Raw genomic sequence first — 23,603 nt, 5'->3', positions numbered from 1 at the left:
GAATACCACAATCGCGTAGACGCCATTCTGCTCATAGACAGTGCTCCAGCGTATCAACAATGACCGCGCCGGTCCGCGCGGACTATGATTATGACTATGATCAACAATCGTGGGAGGGGCATAGATTTTGTGACGTCACAAAATCGAAAGGCTTGATTTGAGATGGGGAAAACATATAAGAAGATTAAAAAAAAAATACTGGATGGATTTTTATCATTTTATGATGGTTGTGTACAGGCACTGCCAGCACACATTTCAGTACAATCAACTTGTAAAAGTGCATGTACAAGTTGATTGTACAAAGCAAATATATTCCTTTGCTTTGAACTTTGAGCGTTGTAACTTTGCAGATGTTGTTTATGCTCAAACAGCAACAATACACACTAACTAAAGTTAGAAAAGTGAAATCATAATCAACCACCCCTTTAAATAATTGGATTTTTCTGGATAACTCAGTTTAGGCCATAAGATTTTAATTAAATTCATGTTTTCATTATGTACACTTTTCTAGTTTGTTTTAGGAAGTAGGGGAATTCTAGTTAAACTTCTCTTTAATGACATCTGTATAATGTTAAGTGCTAAGCCATAGAAATATTTTATGTATTTTCATTTTGGCCCAATTAAAACTTCCTCAAAAAATGTATTACTGCTTTTAAAGACAAATTTCCACTGTTACCATTAGGCCTATCTGTTCTGAATCTGAAAGTCTGTGTGGTTGAAGGTACAGTCAGGGCATTATGATGTGGAGTAATGACAGCAAGGCACTACCCACTGGACTTTGGGTTTCCACAATGGCAATCACCTCCCTATGCTATATAAATACAGATGTGAAACAGCAACCTTCACACTTGTTCTTCAGACAGGACAGCATCAATTAAAACACACTGAAACAGGTAAGAACTTTAACACTTTTTTGTAAATTCAAAATAGAGCACTATTTACATTTATGTAAAAGACAGAGGCATTCAATAAAAGTTTTTTTTTTTTTTTATTACTTATAGACTAAAACTGAACATCATGAAGGTTCTTGTGGTTCTTGCACTTGCTGTATTTACAGGTGAGAAATTCAGAGAAAATTACTATATGAAAATTTTAAGTTTTAAGGCTTGATAAATTTACAGAATCTAACAATACCATGTGATCAAACTGAAATGCTCCATCAACAGGTTGCCAGGCCAACCTATTCTCTGCTGATGAGCCCAAGCCACAGCTGGAGCAGCTGACTGATGCATTCTGGAGCTATGTTTCAAAGGCAACACAAACCGCAGAGGAAACCGTCAAGATGATCAGGTCTTCCCAACTGGGACAGGACGTCAAGTAAGTCAAGAATATTTACCTGCAGGACACTGTTATTTAGACTATTTCTTATGCCCTGATATGAAACTCAAATGCCCTTCTCCATTTAACAGTGCTAGACTGACCCAGAGCGCCGATATGGCCAGTGAATATGCCGTCACCCTCAAGAAACAGATGGATCCTCTGGCTGAAGAGCTGATGACCAGAATCACCAAAGAGACTGAAGTGTTGAGGGAGCGTTTGGGCCAGGACCTGATCACTGTGAGAGACCAGCTGGAGCCCTATGCTGACAACCTCAAGAGCCAGATCCAGCAGAGAGTGGAGGAGCTCAGGACAGCCATGACTCCATATGCAGAATCCCTGGATTCTGAGACCCTGAAGGCCACTCTGCTCCAGAAGAGTGAGGAGCTGAGAGGAAACCTGGAGCAGAGCGTAAAGGATCTGCAGGCTCAGCTGGAGCCCTACACTGCTGAAATCAAGGAGAAGGTTGACCAACGTCTGCAGGAGTTCCAGAAGACCGTGACCCCTCTGGCTGAGGATCTTCAGGCCCAGATTAGAGAGAGAGCCCAGATGGTCCAGCAGAGTCTTACACCCTACTCTGAAGACCTGAAGGAAAAGCTGGACCCCTACGCACAGGACCTGAAGGACCAGCTCACCTCCCTGTATGAGTCCTTTATCAAGAGAAATTAGATTTCAAAGACTTCTGACTTTGTCACCAACAGAACTGTCCTGCCATGAGAATTGTGACTCCAAAATCCCACATATCTCCCATAACCATGACCTAAATCATTAGGCATCAACAAGATGTCTTACAGTTGATGGGCCAAACACTAATATATAGGATAAGTGATTTTTTTACTGAAATCCTGTTGTTTACATCTTAACCATTCATCTATAGATGCAGAAATTTTGCTCTCTTTCTGTAAAAACTATTGTGTATTTATTTCAGTTTAGCAACTCTTTAATACCTCTGACAGAAAATGTGTAGCTTCTGGCAAATTTATAAATGCTAAGTGTATCATTTGTCTTATTTATCAACAATAAAACGCCTGCCATTTATTAACAATGTTTCAGAATATTATGTCCAGTAACGTAGATCAGCATAGCTGAATTATCATTCAAAATATTATTTTTTCATCTAATTAAGTAGCACTCAGAAAATGCACAAGGCTAACATGTCCAATTCAAAAAAAAAAAAAAAAACAAAAAAAAAAAAACATGAGTTTAATAATTCACTGTTTACACTATTGATTATGCTAGACTGTGTTGTGGACCTTAGTGGTCATCTTGCACTGAATGAGCGTGCAAAATTATTCTAATAAAATACATTCCCCCGGTTTCACAGACATGGCTTGAGTCTAGTCCCAGACTAAAATGCATGTTTGAGCTATTTTAACTAAAAGCAACTTGCACTGACATATCTGAAAATATGTCTGTGCCATAGTTTTGTCTCAAGATGCACATCAGTTATGTTTTTTATAAGGCACGTTTATAAAAGCTACTTAAATGCTTCAAATGAGCTGAGGCCTAATCCTGGCTTAGTCTAAACTCTGTCTGTGAAATCAGACCATTATGTATTGTAATACAATACGTATAATAAGTGACTGGTTAAAAACAACAGTTAATTTTATCATATCACATATTTGAAGATGCTCAGCCTCCCTTGCCTCCTTGGACCAGTAGCATTTTATGATTCGGGATTTCTTGTGATCCTTCAATCATTTTGACTATTCAAAATGCAATATTTTAAATATGATATAATATTTTAAATAAATGTGAAAAAAACTTCTACAACTGTTTCATTTGAGGTTGACTTTTCACTTCAGGTTTGATTTTTAATAAATGCTGATGTACTCTTTGCAGATGATAAATGATTTGCTTCTTGCAGGAAGTGATGAGATTGTTATTAATGTAAACAATTATAAATAAATACATTTCTTCATAAAGGGTTAACTAACCCATATAGCTTAGTAGTGGCAGTGCTATCTAGTGGTGAGAAATGCATTATTCCACTCATCTCTCATTCAAATTAGATTATATAGGCCTACTTCTCATCAACTTTAGTGAAAATGAATTATATGATAGTGACAATTTTTTTCCTGTAGTTTTACCAGACAAATATTGTTCTTGAATAATTATACAGCTTTCTGTTCTTTTATCCCTGGAGTTGGGATCATGACAGTTCCATGGGATACAGAATCAGTTTATGTGGAGACTATTTCCTTTGAAACACTCTATGTATTACTTAATAAATAGCAAATCATTATCATTGTTAATAAAGTCAACTCTAAGAATTTAAAGCTAAATGAGAAGAGTAAAAATACTTAATACCAGCAGACACAGAATCAAGAGGCTTTGGGTGATGTGTCAGATCTTATCAGGGTGTGCAGAACGTCTTTATCATTTGTTGTTTTATTAGGTCAAATGTTCAAATGTGGGGCTCTGTCTGGGTTTAGTATATGGACCTTAAATAATTGGATTTTTCTGGATAACTGAGTTTAGGCTTTTAGATTTTAATTAAATTCATGTTTCCATTATGCACACTTTTCTTGTTTCTTTTAGTTCTACCAGAAAGACTCGGGAGATAAAATGATATAACAAGAGTAAATTTATTAATAGCTCAGCAAGCATAGTCTTTGGCGTAGGCCCCGTCCTTAGCAAGCAATGCGAGGGTAACGGAATCTGCAAATCCCGCCTGAAGATGAAGGCAGGGGCGCAGCCGACCCCCTGGAGGTAAAGGAAGGGACCATCCTGGTGGTGGTGGGGAGGATGGAGGGAAAGGACCATCTTGGAGGTGGTTGGGGAGGATGGAGGTAATTGGCGCCGTCAGTATCTGCGAACTCAGACGGATGTAAGTACCATTCTTTTATACTGAGAGTGTTAACACATGATTGGTTAGAAGTGAGTTAATTCATAACGCGCTGATTGAGTCTTCCTGGCAGAACTTAACGCTAAGCTTACATGGAGGGGAATTCTAGTTAAACTTCCCTTTAATGACTTCTGTGTAATGTTAAGTGCTAAGCCATATAAACATTTGATGTATTTTCATTTTGGCCCAATTAAAACTTCATCAAAAAAGTTCTACTGTTACCATTATCTGTGCTGAACCTGAAAGTCTGTGTGGTTGAAGGTACAGTCAGGGCATTATGATGTGGAGTAATGACAGCAAGGCACTACCCACTGGACTTTGGGTTTCCACTATGGCAATCACCTCCCTATGCTATATAAATACAGATGTGAAACAGCAACCTTCACACTTGTTCTTCAGACAGGACAGCGTCAATTAAAACACACTTAAACAGGTAAGAACTTTTACACATTTTAGTCAATTCAAAATAGAGCACTATTTACATTTATGTAAAAGACAGAGACATTCATTAAAAGTGTTTGTTTTTGTTTTTTTACTTATAGACTAAAACTGAACATCATGAAGGTTCTTGTGGTTCTTGCACTTGCTGTGTTTACAGGTGAGAAATTCGGAGAAAATTACTATATGAAAATGTTTTAAGGCTTGATAAATTTACAGAATCTATTAACAATACCATGTGATCAAACTGAAATGCTCCATCAACAGGTTGCCAGGCCAACCTATTCTCTGCTGATGAGCCCAAGCCACAGCTGGAGCAGCTGACTGATGCATTCTGGAGCTATGTTTCAAAGGCAACACAAACTGCAGAGGAAACCGTCAAGATGATCAGGTCTTCCCAACTGGGACAGGACGTCAAGTAAGTCAAGAATATTTACCTGCAGGACACTGTTATTTAGACTATTTCTTATGCCCTGATATGAAACTCAAATGTCCTTCTCCATTTAACAGTGATAGACTGACCCAGAGTGCCGATATGGCCAGTGAATATGCCGTCACCCTCAAGAAACAGATGGATCCTCTGGCTGAAGAGCTGATGACCAGAATCACCAAAGAGACTGAATTGTTGAGGGAGCGTTTGGGCCAGGACCTGATCACTGTGAGAGACCAGCTGGAGCCCTATGCTGACAACCTCAAGAGCCAGATCCAGCAGAGAGTGGAGGAGCTCAGGACAGCCATGACTCCATATGCAGAATCCCTGGATTCTGAGACCCTGAAGGCCACTCTGCTCCAGAAGAGTGAGGAGCTGAGAGGAAACCTGGAGCAGAGTGTGAAGGATCTGCAGGCTCAGCTGGAGCCCTACACTGCTGAACTCAAGGAGAAGGTTGACCAGCGTCTGCAGGAGTTCCAGAAGACCGTGACCCCTCTGGCTGAGGATCTTCAGGCCCAGATTAGAGAGAGAGCCCAGACGGTCCAGCAGAGTCTCATACCCTACTCTGAAGATCTGAAGGAAAAGCTGGACCCCTACGCACAGGACCTGAAGGACCAGCTCACCTCCCTGTATGAGTCCTTCATCAAGAGAAATTAGATGCTTCAAAGACTTCTGACTTTGTCACCAACAGAACTGTTTTTCCTTCAATGAGAATTGTGACTCCAAAATCCCACATATCTCCCATAACCATGACCTAAATCATACTATTAGGCATCAACAAGATATCTTACAGTTGATAGGCCAAACGCTAATATATAAGTGATTTTTTGCTAAAATCCTGTTGTTTACATCTTAACCATTCATCTACATAGATGCAGAAATATTTCTCTCTTTCTGTAAAAACTATTGTGTATTTATTTCAGTTTAGCATCTCTTTGTTACCTCTGACAGAAAATGTGTTGCTTCTGGCAAATTTATAAATGCTAAGTATCATTTGTCTTATTTATCAACAATAAAACACCAGCCATTTATTAACAATGTTTCTAAATATTATGTCCAGTAATGTAGATACGCATAGCTGAATTATCATTCAAAATACAAAAATGTATAATCTACTTAAGTAGCCCTCAGAAAATGCACAAGGTTAATATGACATACTTTTTAATAAAATCACCAGAAAAAAACAGGAGTTATAAATGGCCTTGTTATCTACCCATGAGAAGTGTGGCATTTGACACTATATATAATACACAGACAGATTAATAAAAAAAATCTAAAAGTCTGTACAAGTAACAAAAGATTATTTAAATAAAGCAACTCTATAACATATATGGCATGCAGAAAAGATAAAGGTCATCTCAACTGATTTCTTGTAACACATAATAAAGATTAGATAAGGTTGAGAACTTTCCAAAAATTGACCTTTTCCAGTCACTTCTAGCTGTAATAATGATAGATCATACATTATGTTAATGTCTTTACTCCATTATCAGTGCTGACGCAGGTGTACGCAGTAACTCTTGGACCTGGTCCTTTCAAAGGATGTCCAGATCTGCACATCTTGTCACACAGAGTGTGTAGTCACAACTTATCTAGATAAAAACATCCACTGGAGATTAAAATACATTCCCAATACTATTTAAATACAGATATAAAACAGTCATCACCACATTTGCTATTCACACTGGACAGTGTAAATTAAATCATACTGACAAAGGTAAGAAGATACATTTACTATATACCAGTTTAAAACTAGTTTTATATAAAAATGTTCTACATTATATTAGATTGTTTAAATGGAAAATGTGTTATTTTACAGGCTAAGCCCTGAAAACGATGAAGGCTCTTGTGATTCTTGCATTGGCTGTTTTTACAGGTTAGAGTTATAACCTTTGATATAAAGTACTTAAAGAAGAAGAAAAAAAGGTTCCAAACAGGATGTTAAATACATTTAACTTACATTAATGTTCCTAGTGGATTAAACATAATACATCATGTTCTACCTGTCAAAATTTTGGATACATAATACATTTGTTTCTTGTGATCTTAAAACACTTTTGATCTAGGCTTGTGAGTAGAAGCTTGACTATAGTTTTGAAGGAACATCCTACTTCTAGACTGTTTGAAGAAGCTAAATTATAAGAAAATATGTTTAAAAAATATGCTATTCCAAACCTGTAAGGCTTTCTCTCCTCTGTACACAAATTTTATATTTTTGTTTACCTCTAAAATTACTTTTGAATCATCTGATATTTTCAATTCCCACAACAGGTTGCAAAGCCAACAAATCTAATGAAGAGAAGCCAAATCCACATCTGGAACACTTAATAAATTCATTCTGGAACTATATTGCCCAAGCAGTGCATACTACTGATGAAACTTCACAGATGATAAGGACATCCCAGCTGGGACAGGAAGTCAAGTAAGTCATATTTACCAGCAATATTATTTTTAGTATAATTAGAAAAATTTTCTGTTACCAGACATAAATTACACATTTCCCCTCCACATCCCCACACTAGACTAACACAGACTCCTCCATCTGAAGATATGATGACCAAAATCACAGAGGAGACTGAGGTGTTGAGGGAGCGTTTGGGCCAGGACCTGAACACCCTGAGAGACAAACTGGAGCCCTATGCTGACAACTTTAAGAGCCAGATCCAGCAGAGAGTGGAAGAGTTCAAGATAGCCATGACTCCATATGCAAAATTCCTGGATCCTGAGACCCTGAAGGCCACTCTGCTCCAGAAGAGTGAGGAGCTGAGAGGAAACCTGGAGCAGAGCATGAAGGAGCTGCAGGCTCAGCTGGAGCCCTACACTGCTGAACTCAAGGAGAATGTGGACCAAAACCTGCAGGAAATGAAAAAATCTTTTGCTGCATCAACTGAAGACCTCCAGTCCCAGATTTAATCTGCAGAGTTATTTTTGAGGTTTCATATTTTTGAAATATTATTTCATTTATTATATTGTTTCTAGCTTATTTCATTATTATTGCAAACAATAAAAAATCTGCCATATTTTATTATTTGTCACTGATTTGTAGAAGATTGCCATGTCCAATTAAAAAAAAAAAAAAAAAAAAAACATGCGTTTAATAATTCATTGCTTACACTTCTGATTATGCTAGACTATGTGTTGTGGACCTTAGTGGTCATCTTGCACTGAATGAGCGTGCAAAAATATTCTAATAAAATACATTCCCCCGGTTTCACAGACATGGCTTGAGTCTAGTCCCAGACTAAAATGCATGTTTGAGCTATTTTAACTAAAAGCAACTTGCACTGACATATCTGAAAATATGTCTGTGCCATAGTTTTGTCTCAAGATGCACATCAGTTATGTTTTTAGGCATGTTTATAAAAGCTACTTAAATGCTTCAAATGAACTGAGGCCTAATCCTGGCTTAGTCTAAACCCTGTCTGTGAAATCAGACCATTATGTATTATAATACAATACGTATAATAAGTGACTGGTTAAAAACAACAGTTAATTTTATCATATCACATATTTGAAGAGGCTCAGCCTCCCTTGCCTCCTTAATTGGACCAGTGGCATTTTATGATTGGGATTTCTTGTGATCCTTCAATCATTTTGACTATTCAAAATGCAATATTTTAAATATGATATAATATTTTAAATAAATGTGAAAAAACTTCTACAACTGTTTAATTTGAGGTTGACTTTTCACTTCAGGCTTGATTTTTAATAAATGCTGATGTACTCTTAGCACACGATAAATGTTTTGCTCCTTGCAGGAAGTGATGAGATTGTTATTAATGTAAACAATTATAAATAAATACAAATCTTCGGTTAACTAACCCATATAGCTTCACTGTAGAGAAAGTGCTATCTAGTGGTGAGAAATGCATTATTCCACTCATCTCTCATTCAAATTAGATTATGCTTTACAAACGAGGGTCAGTAACGTTATAAAGCTGGTTTTGCTAAGAAGCTGCTCCTGATAAAAGGATCGGTAGCCTACCAACTATTCGTGTTCCTGCTGCACCTCCAGAATAACTGAAGTGAGTGTAGCGTTTTATTAACCTTTATATTAATATTTATATTAATCTTTGCAAATCACTTATGCTTCACGATGAATACGGCTGTATACACTCAGGGTACATTTCGGCATGTTTTCTATGTACAACGTTCTCAATATAATTCATAATCCCACGTTTATAATGAACAAGGCGTTATGGTTATTGTGTTACAAACGGTGTATGCACAGAACAGAGAGGCGGGGTGAGCAAAGCTCATTATCATTTAAAGACGCATGCACTTAAACGGTGTGCTGAAAACAGAGCTGTTTTTGACCAGGTAAAATGAGTGTTTTCTTACAATACTAATGAGAATTTTTTATTAAAGTATATTACAAACTTTTAATTTAGACCCTAAAGAATCATATTAGCAAAAATGGCATTATATGACCCCTTTAAAGAAAGGACTACAACAAACGGTTGGAAGAGACTACACAACATTTCTCCCGGGTTAGTGACATCACCAACCCTAGAATTTACATAAACCCCACCCCCGGGAACGCGAATTATAGATTATCATGACAGAATTATGCTAATCAATGACTAGAAGATACTACACATAAACTACATAAATTCATCAACTAACCATTCAGAAATGTCCTGTTGTAATCTACATGTTGTCACTTCTTCTTGAGTCTCTCCATCATTGTCTGAGTCCGGTTTGAACATAAAAGGCTAAAAGTTTTAGAAATTTTCAGTGTGTGTCTGTGTGAGGTAATTGGTGCTGCTAACACAAAAACATACACAGGAGCTCTTGAAGCTCCGCCCTCTGTGACAGGAGCAGCAACTCATTTGCATTTAAAGGAACAGACACAAAACGGTGCGTTTTTGCTCACCCTCAAAAAGTGACAATTTTAACATGCTATATAAAAAATATCTATAGGGTAATTTGAGCTAAAACTTCACATACTAATAAAACAACAAATAATAAAGACGTTCTGCACACCCTGATAGGATCTGACACATCACCGAAAGCCTCTTGATTCTGTGTCTGCTGGTATTAAGTATTTTTACTTAATAAACTCTTTATAAACCCAACAGATCACTCAGATCATTAGGATCACATTAGCTAGAAATGCCAAGGGTTCACTCTAAGCATGGTGAGTCCGCTTTTAGCTACTATGCCAGCTGGAACCAGCTTCCAGAAGAGATCAGATGTGCTCCTACAGTAGTCACATTCAAATCCAGACTCAAAACACATCTGTTTAGCTATGCATTTACTGAATGAGCACTGTGCCACTGTTCGTCTGACTATTTGTACTGTATTTTTTTTTTTTATTCTAAACTGTTTTAATTATTCTTATTTCTTTTGTTTATTTTAATTTCTTCTATGTAAAGCACTTTGAATTACCATTGTGTATGAAATGTGCTATATAAATAAACTTGCCTTGCCTTGCCTTGTATCCCATGGAACTGTCATAATCCCAACTCCAGGGATAAAAGAACAGAAAGCTGTTTAATTATTCAATAACAATATTTGGCTGGTTAAACTACAGGAAAATAATTTGTCACTTTATCATATAATTCATTTTCACCAAAGTTGATGAGAAGTAGGCCTACCTATAATCTCATTTAAATGAGAGATGAGTGGAATAATGCATTTCTCACCACTAGATAGCACTGTCACTACAGTGAAGCTATATGGGTTAGTTAACCCTTTATGAAGATTATTTTTTATATATATAATTGTTTACATTAATAACAATCTCATCACTTCCTGCAAGGAGCAAAACATTTATCATCTGCAAAGAGTACATCAGCATTTATTAAAAATCAAGCCTGAAGTGAAAAGTCAACCTCAAATGAAACAGTTGTAGAAAAATGTTCACATTTATTTAAATAATTATATAATATTTTCAATATTGCATTTTGAATAGTCAAAATTATTGAAGGATCACAAGAAATGCCACTGGTCCATGGAGGCAAGGGAGACTGAGCCTCTTCAAATATGTGATGTTTAAGTAGCTTTTATAAACGTGCCTTATAAAAAACATACCTGATGTGCATCTTGAGACAAAACTATGGCACAGACATATTGTCAGATATGTCAGTGCAAGTTGCTTTTAGTTAAAATAGCTCAAACATGCATTTTAGTCTGGGACTAGACTCAAGCCATGTCTGTGAAACCGGAGGAATGTATTTTATTAAATAATTTTGCACGCTCATTCAGTGCAAGATGACCACTAAGGTCCACAACACATAGTCTAGCATAATCAACAGGGTAAGCAGTGAATTCTTTATTTTTTATTTTTTTTATTGGACATGGCAGTCTTCTACATATCAGGAAAAGGTCAATTTTTTTGAAAGTTCTCAACCTTATTTAATCTTTATTATGTGTTAAAAGAAATCAGTTGTGATGACCTTTATCATTTCTGCATGTCCATAAACTGTATGTTTTATTGAGAAAATCGCCTTTAAATTTGTCCATTTATGTTCGCGATTGTGCATTCACTCACAAAAATAAATGTTTTATTTATTTACGGTAGGAAATTTACAAAATATCTTCATAGAACATGATCTTTACTTAATATCCTAATGATTTTTGGCATAAAAGAAAAATCGATAATTTTGACCCATACAATGTATTGTTGGCTATTGCCACAAATATAGTGTAAACTGCCACTATTCTCATGGGTAGATAACAAGGCCATTTATAACTCCTTTTTTGTATGACATATTTTTTTTATAAAATCACCATATTAGCCTTGTGCATTTTCTTAGGGCTACTTAATTAGATGAAAAAATGCAAAATTTTTAATGATAATTCAGCTATTCTAATCTACGTTACTGGACATAATATTCAGAAACATTGTTAATAAATGGCAGGTGTTTTATTGTTGATAAATAAGACAAATGATACACTTAGCATTTATAAATTTGCCAGACACATTTTCTGTCAGAGGAATTAAAGAGTTGCTAAACTGAAATAAAATCAAAATAGTTTTTGCAGAAAGAGAGCAAAATTTCTGCATCTATAGATGAATGTTTAATGGTTAAGATATCTTGTTGATGCCTAATAGTATGATTTAGGTCATGGTTATGGGAGTAATGTGGGATTTTGGAGTCACAATTCTCATGGAAGGAAAAACAGTTCTGTTGGTGACAAAGGAAGAAGTCTTTGAAGCATCTAATTTCTCTTGATGAAGGATTCGTACAGGGAGGTGAGCTGGTCCTTCAGGTCCTGTGCGTAGGGGTCCAGCTTTTCCTTCAGGTCTTCAGCGTAGGGTGTAAGACTCTGCTGGACCATCTGGGCTCTCTCTCTAATCTGGGCCTGAAGATCCTCAGCCAGAGGGGTCACGGTCTTCTGGAACTCCTGCAGACGCTGGTCAACCTTCTCCTTGAGTTCAGCAGTGTAGGGCTCCAGCTGAGCCTGCAGCTCCTTCACGCTCTGCTCCAGGTTTCCTCTCAGCTCCTCACTCTTCTGGAGCAGAGTGGCCTTCAGGGTCTCAGAATCCAGGGATTCTGCATATGGAGTCATGGCTGTCCTGAGCTCCTCCACTCTCTGCTGGATCTGGCTCTTGAGGTTGTCAGCATAGGGCTCCAGCTGGTCTCTCACAGTGATCAGGTCCTGGCCCAAACGCTCCCTCAACACTTCAGTCTCTTTGGTGATTCTGGTCATCAGCTCTTCAGCCAGAGGATCCATCTGTTTCTTGAGGGTGACGGCATATTCACTGGCCATATCGGCGCTCTGGGTCAGTCTAGCACTGTTAAATGGAGAAGGGCATTTGAGTTTCATATCAGGGCATAAGAAATAGTCTAAATAACAGTGTCCTGGAGGTAAATATTCTTGACTTACTTGACGTCCTGTCCCAGTTGGGAAGACCTGATCATCTTGACGGTTTCCTCTGCGGTTTGTGTTGCCTTTGAAACATAGCTCCAGAATGCATCAGTCAGCTGCTCCAGCTGTGGCTTGGGCTCATCAGCAGAGAATAGGTTGGCCTGGCAACCTGTTGATGGAGCATTTCATTTTGATCACATGGTAGTGTTAATAGATTCTGTCATTTATCAAGCCTTAAAACATTTTAATATAGTATTTTTTTCCGAATTTCTCACCTGTAAACACAGCAAGTGCAAGAACCACAAGAACCTTCATGATGTTCAGTTTTAGTCTATAAGTAATAAATAAAAAAAAACACTTTTAATGAATGTCTCTGTCTTTTACATAAATGTATAGTGCTCTATTTCGAATTTACTAAAAAGTGTTAAAGTTCTTACCTGTGTCAGTGTGTTTTGATTGACGCTGTCCTGTCTGAAGAACAAGTGTGAAGGTTGCTGTTTCACATCTGTATTTGTATAGCATAGGGAGGTGATTGCCATAGTGGAAACCCAAAGTCCAGTGGGTAGTGCCTTGCTGTCATTACTCCACATCATAATGCCCTGACTGTACCTTCAACCACACAGACTTTCAGATTCAGCACAGATAATGGTAACAGTGGAACTTTGTCTTTAAAAGCAGTAATACATTTGATGAAGTTTTAATTGGGCCAAAATGAAAATACATAAAATATTTCTATGGCTTAGCACTTAACATTACACAGAAGTCATTAAAGGGAAGTTTAACTAGAATTTCCCTACTTCCTAAAACAAACAAGAAAAGTGTGCATAATGGAAGCATTCATTTAATTAAAATCTTATAGCCTAAACTGAATTATCCAGCAAAATCCAATTATGTAAGGTTCATATTAGATACTAAACCCAGACAGAGCCCCACATTTGATAATTTGACCTAATAAAACAACAAATGATAAAGACGTTCTGCACAGCCTGATTAGATCTGACACATCACCCAAAGCCTCTTGATTCTGTGTCTGCTGGTATTAAGTATTTTTACTCTTCTCATTTAGCTTTAAATTCTAGGAGTTAACTTTATGATTTGCCATTTATTAAGTAATACATAGAGTGTTTCAAAGGAAATAGTCTCCACATAAACTAATTCTGTATAACTCCAGGGATAAAAGAACAGAAAGCTGTTTAATTATTCAATAACAATATTTGTCTGGTTAAACTACAGGAAAATAATTTGTCACTTTACCATATAATTCATTTTCACTAAAGTTGATGAGAAGTAGGCCTTCCTATAATCTAATTTGAATGAGAGATGAGTGGAATAATGCATTTCTCACCACTAGATAGCACTGCCACTACTAGTGAAGCTATATGGGTTAGTTAACCCTTTATGAAGATTTTTATTTATTTATAATTGTTTACATTAATAACGATCTCATCACTTCCTGCAAGGAGCAAAACATTTATCATGTGCTAAGAGTACATCAGCATTTATTAAAAATCAAACCTGAAGTGAAAAGTCAACCTCAAATGAAACAGTTGTAGAAAGATTTTCACATTTTTTTACTTATCTTCTACATATCAGTGACAAATAATACAATATGGCAGATGTTTTATTGTTGCAATAATAATGAAATATGCTAGAAACAATATAATAAATGAAATATATTTAAAAAATATGAAACCTCAAAAATAACTCTGCAGATTAAATCTGGGACTGGAGGTCTTCAGTATGCAGCAAAATATTTTTTCATTTCCTGCAGGTTTTGGTCCACATTCTCCTTGAGTTCAGCAGTGTAGGGCTCCAGCTGAGCCTGCAGCTCCTTCATGCTCTGCTCCAGGTTTCCTCTCAGCTCCTTACTCTTCTGGAGCAGAGTGGCCTTCAGGGTCTCAGGATCCAGGGATTCTGCATATGGAGTCATGGCTGTCCTGAGCTCCTCCACTCTCTGCTGGATCTGGCTCTTAAGGTTGTCAGCATAGGGCTCCAGTTTGTCTCTCAGGGTGTTCAGGTCATCTGTGAAGTTTCGTCAGTAGTATGCACTGCTTGGGCAATATAGTTCCAGAATGAATTTATTAAGTGTTCCAGATGTGGATTTGGCTTCTCTTCATTAGATTTGTTGGCTTCGCAACCTGTTGTGGGAATTGAAAATATCAGATGATTCAAAAGTAATTTTGGAGGTAAACAAAACATTACAATTTGTGCACAGAGGAGAGAAAGCCTTACAGGTTTGGAATAGCATGTTTTAACATATGTTTTCTTATAATTTAGCTTCTTCAAACAGTGTAGAAGTAGGATGTTCCTTCAAAACTATAGTCAAGCTTCTTCTCACAAGCCTAGATCAAAAGTGTTTTAAGATCACAAGAAACAAATGTATTATGTATCCAAACTTTTGACTGGTAGAACATGATTTAATATCCTGTTTGGAATTTGGAACCTTTTTTTTCTTCTTCTTCTTTAAAGTCCGCGTGAACCGGAAGTTGCAAACGACTTTTCTCCAGTGCTGTGACGTATTTCCCAGTGAAAAGGAATATTGAACAGAGGGCAGGGTTTTACTCTAGCGCTCCTCCTCTCCATCTCTCGCTCATTACAGACTAACGATTTGAGGGGAGTGGTTAAGCGTTTCCCAAACCAAGCCGTTAAACCTACGTCATCAGGGAAGGTCCTCCAATGCAGAGGGGAGGGGCATTTTCAGATTTTGATTAAAGATTACGAAGCCCAAAAATTTTTTTCTGTGTTTTAACTTGCACGGATTAATTGTTCACCACAAAACTAGTAATATGCGCTAACAAAGTAAATAGGGTCCATTTTGATTTCAGTTGGACTTTAAGTACTTTATATCAATGTTTATAAATCTAACCTGTAAAAACAGCCAATGCAAGAATTACAGGAGCCTTCATAGTTTACAGGGCTTGGCCTGTAAAATAACAACACATTTTTCATTTAAACTATATAATATAATGTAGAACATTTTATATAAAACAAATGTTAAACTGCTATATAGTAAATGTATCTTCTTACCTTTGTCAGTATGATTTAATTTACACTGTCCAGTGTGAATAGCAAATGTGGTGATGACTGTTTCATATCTGTATTTAAATAGTATTGGGAATGTATTTTAATCTCCAGTGGATGTTTTTATCTAGATAAGTTGTGACTACACACTCTGTGTGACAAGATGTGCAGATCTGGACATCCTTTGAAAGGACCAGGTCCAAGAGTTACTGCGTACACCTGCGTCAGCACTGATAATGGAGTAAAGACATTAACATAATGTATGATCTATCATTATTACAGCTAGAAGTGACTGGAAAAGGTCAATTTTTGGAAAGTTCTCAACCTTATCTAATCTTAATGACCGTTATCATTTCTGCATGTCCATATATGTGACCCTGGACCACAAAACCAGTACATGGGTACATTTTATGAAATTGAGATCTATACATCATCTGAAAGCTGAATAAATAAGTTTTCCATTGATGTATGGTTTGTTAGGACAATATTTGACCAAGATATAACTATTTGAAAATCTGGAATCTGAGGGTGCAAAAAAAATTGAAACATTGAGAAAATCGCCTTTAAATTTGTCCATTTATGTTCGCGATTGTGCATTCACTCACAAAAATAAACGTTTTATATATTTACAGTAGGAAATTTACAAAATATCTTCATAGAACATGATCTTTACTTAATATCCTAATGATTTTTGGCATAAAAGAAAAATCGATAATTTTGACCCATACAATGTATTGTTGGCTATTGCCACAAATATACCCGTGCGACTTATGACAGGTTTTGTGATCCAGGGTCACATATGTTATAGAGCTGCTTTATTTAAATAATCTTTCATCACTACAGACTTTTAGAAACTTTGTATTAATCTGTCCGAGTATTATATATATATATATATATATATATATATATATATATATATATATATATATATATATATATACACACTCACCTAAAGGATTATTAGGAACACCTGTTCAATTTCTCATTAATGCAATTATCTAATCAACCAATCACATGGCAGTTGCTTCAATGCATTTAGGGGTGTGGTCCTGGTCAAGACAATCTCCTGAACTCCAAACTGAATGTCAGAATGGGAAAGAAAGGTGATTTAAGCAATTTTGAGCGTGGCATGGTTGTTGGTGCCAGATTGTGAGTATTTCACAATCTGCTCAGTTACTGGGATTTTCACGCACAACCATTTCTAGGGTTTACAAAGAATGGTGTGAAAAGGGAAAAACATCCAGTATGTGGCAGTCCTGTGGGCGAAAATGCCTTGTTGATGCTAGAGGTCAGAGGAGATTGGGCCGACTGATTCAAGCTGATAGAAGAGCAACTTTGACTGAAATAACCACTCGTTACAACCGAGGTATGCAGCAAAGCATTTGTGAAGCCACAACACGCACAACCTTGAGGTGGATGGGCTACAACAGCAGAAGACCCCACCGGGTACCACTCATCTCCACTACAAATAGGAAAAAGAGGCTACAATTTGCACGAGCTCACCAAAATTGGACAGTTGAAGACTGGAAAAATGTTGCCTGGTCTGATGAGTCTCGATTTCTGTTGAGACATTCAGATGGTAGAGTCAGAATTTGGCGTAAACAGAATGAGAACATGGATCCATCATGCCTTGTTACCACTGTGCAGGCTGGTGGTGGTGGTGTAATGGTGTGGGGGATGTTTTCTTGGCATACTTTAGGCCCCTTAGTGCCAATTGGGCATCGTTTAAATGCCACGGCCTACCTGAGCATTGTTTCTGACCATGTCCATCCCTTTATGACCACCATGTACCCATCCTCTGATGGCTACTTCCAGCAGGATAATGCACCATGTCACAAAGCTCGAATCATTTCAAATTGGTTTCTTGAACATGACAATGAGTTCACTGTACTAAAATGGCCCCCACAGTCACCAGATCTCAACCCAATAGAGCATCTTTGCGATATGGTGGAACGGGAGCTTTGTGCCCTGGATGTGCATCCCACAAATCTCCATCAACTGCAAGATGCTATCCTATCAATATGGGCCAACATTTCTAAAGAATGCTTTCAGCACCTTGTTGAATCAATGCCACGTAGAATTAAGGCAGTTCTGAAGGCGAAAGGGGGTCAAACACAGTATTAGTATTGTGTTCCTAATAATCCTTTAGGTGAGTGTATATATATAGTGTCAAATGCCACACTTCTCATGATAACATGGCCATTTATAACTCCTGTTTTGTCTGGTGATTTTTATTTTTAAAAAAGTCATATTAGCCTTGTGCATTTTCTTAGGGCTACTTAATTAGATGAAAAAAGGTAATATTTTGAATGATAATTCAGCTATGCTGATCTACGTTACTGGACATAATATTCAGAAACATTGTTAATAAATGGCAGGTGTTTTATTGTTGATAAATAAGACAAATGATACACTTGGCATTTATAAATTTGCAAGAAGCAACACATTTTCTGTCAGAGGTATTAAAGAGTTGCTAAACTGAAATAAATACATAGCAGTTTTTACAGAAAGAGAGCAAAATTTCTGGATCTATATAGATGAATGGTTAAGATGTAAACAACAGGATTTTAGTAAAAAAATCACTTATCCTATATATTAATGTTTGGCCTATCAACTGTAAGACATCTTGTTGATGCCTAATAGTATGATTTAGGTCATGGTTATGGGAGATATGTGGGATTTTGGAGTCACAATTCTCATGGAAGGAAAAACAGTTCTGTTGGTGACAAAGGAAGAAGTCTTTGAAGCATCTAATTTCTCTTGACGAAGGATTCGTACAGGGAGGTGAGCTGGTCCTTCAGGTCCTGTGCGTAGGGGTCCAGCTTTTCCTTCAGGTCTTCAGCGTAGGGTGTAAGACTCTGCTGGACCATCTGGGCTCTCTCTCTAATCTGGGCCTGAAGATCCTCAGCGAGAGGGGTCACGGTCTTCTGGAACTCCTGCAGACGCTGGTCAACCTTCTCCTTGATTTCAGCAGTGTAGGGCTCCAGCTGAGCCTGCAGATCCTTCACGCTCTGCTCCAGTTTTCCTCTCAGCTTCTCACTCTTCTGGAACAGAGTGGCCTTCAGGGTCTCAGAATCCAGGGATTCTGCATATGGAGTCATGGCTGTCCTGAGCTCCTCCACTCTCTGCTGGATCTGGCTCTTGAGGTTGTCAGCATAGGGCTCCAGCTGGTCTCTCACAGTGATCAGGTCCTGGCCCAAACGCTCCCTCAACACTTCAGTCTCTTTGGTGATTCTGGTCATCAGCTCTTCAGCCAGAGGATCCATCTGTTTCTTGAGGGTGACGGCATATTCACTGGCCATATCGGCACTCTGGGTCAGTCTAGTACTGAGATGTGAAAAGTTGAAATGTGTATTTATGTTAATGCAGTTCAAGATTTTAGTATTTCAAACATAAAATGAGACCTATGGACATTACTTACTTGACTTCCTGACCCATTTGAGATTCTCTGATCATTTTCAGGGTGTCCTCTGCGGTGCGTGTGGCCTGGGCAACATAACTCCAGAATGCATCAGTCAGCTGCTCTAGCTGTGGCTTGGGCTCATCAGCATAAAACAGGTTGGCTTGGCAACCTGAAAAAAAAAAAAAAATACAATTAATTATAAGTCCACCAGACAGTTTCCAATCTACTCAAACAGCTAAATATTGCAATATGTACTTGTTCATGTCTGTATTTGTCTGTGTAATTCATTTCTGTTTTATTGTTTCCCCCATTATTTGGAACATTTTTTTGCTTTTTTGGTATGGTATTTCAACATGAAATTAAAGACTAAAATTCAATGGAAGTTTTGAATTCTTGACAAAGGCTTTATCTAATATTACAAAATGTGTTGATAAATAGGTAAGGTGTTTCAGCTTCTTGGTCACAAAATACTACAACATGATTTACCTGTGAATGCCACAAAGGCAAGAATAAGATACAGTTTCATCTTCACAGTTGTTTGCTAAAAAGGAGTAAACAAATAAATGTTATTTACATTTGCATGTTTAAAACATTTCATGTTTTTTTGCACAATGTATTTTACTGACACAAAAATACTGTTTGTAATAGTATTTTAGTAATTTATTATAACATGTTAATCTTAAATTACCTTCAAGTCCCCCAGCAAAATGCTTAGTCCAGTAACCTTCTGTGAGTCCAGACAGTCTTAGGCTTTATATGTGTGTGTGTGTGTGTGTGTGTGCACAGTTAAATAATCTACAGAAAAAAATCAAAGTCCAGCATCTAGTGCCATGCTGTCAGTGTCACTCCCCCCACAGCCTGCTGTCACATGATGTTGTGCTTTGAACCTACTGATAATGAATCTACAAATGAATCGCCTTAGACAACCTTTGTTTTTTTTTTGTTTTTTTTTTACCTTTCTCTTGACTCTAGACAGAGCCATGGTGTATTCAGTGGATATTTAACTCGATCTCTGTTGTAAGCTTTGAATAATGAGATCTACATTTTTGAATTTACAGTTTATTTGTCATTATAATTCACTGATTATCAATGATTTATTAACCTTTATTTAGTTTAATATCACAAATAAATACGCATACTTTTATAAGCAAATGGGTAGAAAATGCCGTTTCTCTTAATTTTTATTTCATATTTTTAATTAAGAACTATAAAGTTATGACCTTTGTGCCTCCACAGTATTAGGATGTAAACTTTCAACTGAGAGGCAGCTGTCTTATATATGTGGCCTCATCACCTTTTTGTTTGTTTGTTTTTTGTCTTTTATATCATAAAACATGTTTTTTTGTAAAAAAAAAAATCAAATAAAAAAATCAAATTATATATATATAAAAAAAATTCCAATTTACTTTTACTAGACTATAAAATTAAGATTATATAAAATATAAAAATGAAGAATAAGAATACATTTTACATTCTGTAGAAAATGTATGACTTGAAAGAGTGCTTTTAAAATGTTTCTAATCAATGGAGACTGCTTATGCAAGCTGTTGCAAGTCTCAAGTCAAGTCACCTTCATTTATATAGCGCTTTTACAAAACAGATTTTTTTTAAAGCAGCTTTACAGTGATAATAGAAGATTAATGCGGCTGTACAGCAGCTCTAGAAGAAAGTCTTTATCCAAGTTTTGGATTTATTCATTTCCGTTGTCATTTTCTCAAGCCATGTGATGTTTATGTGACAATCACAAAAAAAAAAAAATATAGCCTATATAATATTGTGATTTTGATTTTTTTTTTTACATTTTGTCATTTTTGAGGTTTGAAAGCCTCAGCACACATCCATTGAAATTACATGAAAAAGTGTGACCATTATTCACAATTTCTCATTTTTGTGTTCCACACACGAAAGAAAGTCATATCTTATTCTGATTCTGATTATAGTAGAGGTTTGGAATGATCAGAGGGTAAATTACGGCAGAATTTCCATTTTGGGGTAAACTATGCCTTTAAGACAATAGTGTTTTTGAATAAATAAATAAAAATAGCAACATAGGAAAGGAAACACTGGAGCATCAAATGGGGTAATGCTTGTTTTGGGTTACATGTGCCATTTTTCTGATTCAGGTGGACTTTGTATTAACTCAAAAGTGACATGAGTATAATGGATAGGTGATCAATAGGTCTGCTCAAGGACAATTGTGCTTTTGTTGAGTAGATTTTGTTAAAAACATTGCATGTGGATTTTGACCAAATGCTTTTTTGATATAATAACACTAATAACTGTATTCCAAAGATTCTTTAAATGCTGTTATTAGTACTTTAGAGACTTGAACTCCTCACATTCACTTAGATTGTATATTTTCAGTGTACATAATTTAATGTGATCATTTGTGTTGAGCTTTGATTTGCATGTAAAAGTTGTTGTTTTTCACATAAATCAAGCTATAGAGTTTACACTAAGTGGCTCATTCAGCATTATTATACACGTTCTGTTAAACTCCAAACCAGACACAGTGCTTTCGTCATCCAGCCAGCGTGGAGGGGCAGAGTCCGCTTACAACACTTTTACTGTATATCTGATTTCCTCCACACATAAAAAAAAAACATTTACTGTAGCCTTGGGAATTCAGAGCACAGAAAAAAAAAATGCAATCTGTGTCACTCTCTTATGAGAGTGTGCTATTTTTTGTAAACATAGTGTAAACCTATTTTCATGAGGTTTCATGTAGCCTATGTTTGATTGTCCACGAAGAACTAAAAAGTAAAACATCTTAATTTAAACCAGACTTTATTACAGTATGACCCACAAATGCATGCAAATAGAACACATTACAAGGAATTGAAAGAAATATTTACCTGTTTTACATGTTTTTGTCTCACAATATTGGGGGTAAGGTCAAAGATCTGATCTGAGTACCATTCATTTGTCAAATACACAAGCAGTTTGACTTAAATAATCTGTGTCTTGCACTGCCAAATGACTAGATGTCATCCACTCTTTTGTCTGAAGGAGACGTGCAGGCAAACTGGATGCATGGCAACGAGACACAGCGTCTCATTCCCCTTCTCAGGTAATCAGGGTTACATACGTAACCTGAGACGCTAACTTTCAAAGTGGAACTTCAACACTGCGTCGACAAGGCTGAGGGGATGCCTGCATCACTAAGTTGTGAGTATGCACAAGCATAGTGGGACAATCATAAATTGACTCTACAGATTACTTTGGAGTCAGAGCGTGTCAATCCCCAGGGCGCAAATGCAGCACATTCCTTAGTGGAGCGACTCCACCAGACAAACTGCCTCTACTTGCTTTGCACAATACCCAACCACATACAACCCTACTTCAAGATCTAACCATAGTTGGGAAGCGGACAAACGAAACTAAGGGAAAGTAAGGGAAAGTACGTCACACAATTCCCTGCTCTACTCTAAAGGGTATCTTCAGAGTAGCTAAAAAAGGAGCATGCAAAGTGCTAAATCCGTATTTAGCCTTTCAGGTTACAACCTTCACTATTGCTGCCCATCCAGAGAAAGCCTAAAATCCTTGTTTCTACTCAGAAAAGGAGGTGAAATGAGAACAGGGCACAATGCAGTGTGCCCACTACTCATATCAACCAGATTCTAAAACCCACAGGGAACCGCAGGGGATCTTAGGTTCTTCTTCAAGACTCCAATATGGCCACTAAGGCACTTACCATAAGGCCCGTTAAAGCTAGCGCTTTTTTATGATATTAGGTGATCGATAACAAGGAGGGATGCCCACAGGCTAAGTTCCTGTACTTATTAGTACTGTCAAACCCAGGCCTGTCACGGTTCATAGATCTGTGTGTTCATTTTGCGTATCTGTCTGGTGTTTGTAGGTGTTGGGTCTTTGTGTGTGGTAGCTTGTTTGTTGCCTAGTAACCAGCTGATCACTCAATCAGTCATTCAGCTGCAGCTAGTCAGCTAGCTAGAGTGAGATATGCTTGGTGTCGGTTCATCATTCTTGTTTTGTTCTCTCACCTAGTTCCTGTATCTGAATTCCAAGCTGAGTCATTCCTGCATTTCGTCTGTGCTTCCAAGCAGCTCGGAGATCGTCCTTGAGTTTTCTTCAACCAGCTGTCCAGTCTGAGTTACCACGCTGTGTTTGATTCGAGCAACCATCCAAAGGGGAACAATATCCCTGCTTCAAGACCCAATAGTAGTTAGAAAGGGGATAATGGAAACATAGGGAGTTTATGAGTTGCCCCAGTTTCATTCATCCTGCTCTACCCTAAAAGGGCAAGTGCAACTTATCGAAAGCACCAAACCTGGTGCTGTAAAACCATAATAATTAGCTAAAAACTGCCC

General features: G+C 37.2%; 3 protein-coding genes, 1 long non-coding RNA gene and 1 pseudogene across 5 annotated transcripts; 3 read left to right on the top strand and 2 right to left on the bottom strand.

Moving 5' to 3' along the window:
* Positions 1–849: 849 nt before the first annotated feature.
* On the top strand, positions 850–2,482 carry LOC311275577 (uncharacterized protein). Its single transcript, XM_084384700.1, has 4 exons — positions 850–893; positions 1,002–1,057; positions 1,167–1,317; positions 1,410–2,482. The coding sequence occupies exons 2-4, from the start codon at positions 1,018–1,020 to the stop codon at positions 1,984–1,986; spliced, it is 768 nt and encodes a 255-aa protein (XP_084240826.1). The 5' UTR covers positions 850–893; positions 1,002–1,017; the 3' UTR covers positions 1,987–2,482.
* Positions 2,483–4,442: 1,960 nt separating this feature from the next.
* On the top strand, positions 4,443–6,249 carry LOC311275576 (annotated as a pseudogene). Its single transcript, XR_014630332.1, has 4 exons — positions 4,443–4,598; positions 4,708–4,763; positions 4,871–5,021; positions 5,114–6,249. The product of XR_014630332.1 is annotated as an uncharacterized misc_RNA (transcript).
* Positions 6,250–6,719: 470 nt separating this feature from the next.
* On the top strand, positions 6,720–7,438 carry LOC311276253. The gene is made up of 3 exons (XR_014625048.1): positions 6,720–6,750; positions 6,853–6,909; positions 7,305–7,438. It is a non-coding gene; the product is annotated as an uncharacterized lncRNA (long non-coding RNA).
* Positions 7,439–11,888: 4,450 nt separating this feature from the next.
* Positions 11,889–13,337, bottom strand: LOC311276192 (uncharacterized protein). The gene is made up of 4 exons (XM_084385735.1): positions 13,289–13,337; positions 13,127–13,182; positions 12,870–13,020; positions 11,889–12,777 (listed from the first exon to the last, which is right to left on the bottom strand). The coding sequence occupies exons 2-4, from the start codon at positions 13,164–13,166 to the stop codon at positions 12,201–12,203; spliced, it is 768 nt and encodes a 255-aa protein (XP_084241861.1). The 5' UTR covers positions 13,167–13,182; positions 13,289–13,337; the 3' UTR covers positions 11,889–12,200.
* A 4,896-nt stretch (positions 13,338–18,233) lies between these two features.
* On the bottom strand, positions 18,234–20,045 carry LOC311276191 (uncharacterized protein). Its single transcript, XM_084385734.1, has 4 exons — positions 19,964–20,045; positions 19,762–19,816; positions 19,294–19,444; positions 18,234–19,199 (listed from the first exon to the last, which is right to left on the bottom strand). The coding sequence occupies exons 2-4, from the start codon at positions 19,799–19,801 to the stop codon at positions 18,623–18,625; spliced, it is 768 nt and encodes a 255-aa protein (XP_084241860.1). The 5' UTR covers positions 19,802–19,816; positions 19,964–20,045; the 3' UTR covers positions 18,234–18,622.
* Between the last annotated feature and the right edge of the window lie 3,558 nt (positions 20,046–23,603).

This window comes from Rutilus rutilus (genome assembly GCF_951802725.1).
Source record: "Rutilus rutilus genome assembly, chromosome: 17".
Lineage (NCBI taxonomy): Eukaryota > Metazoa > Chordata > Actinopteri > Cypriniformes > Leuciscidae > Rutilus > Rutilus rutilus.
This window is presented reverse-complemented; position numbering and strand designations above follow the sequence as displayed.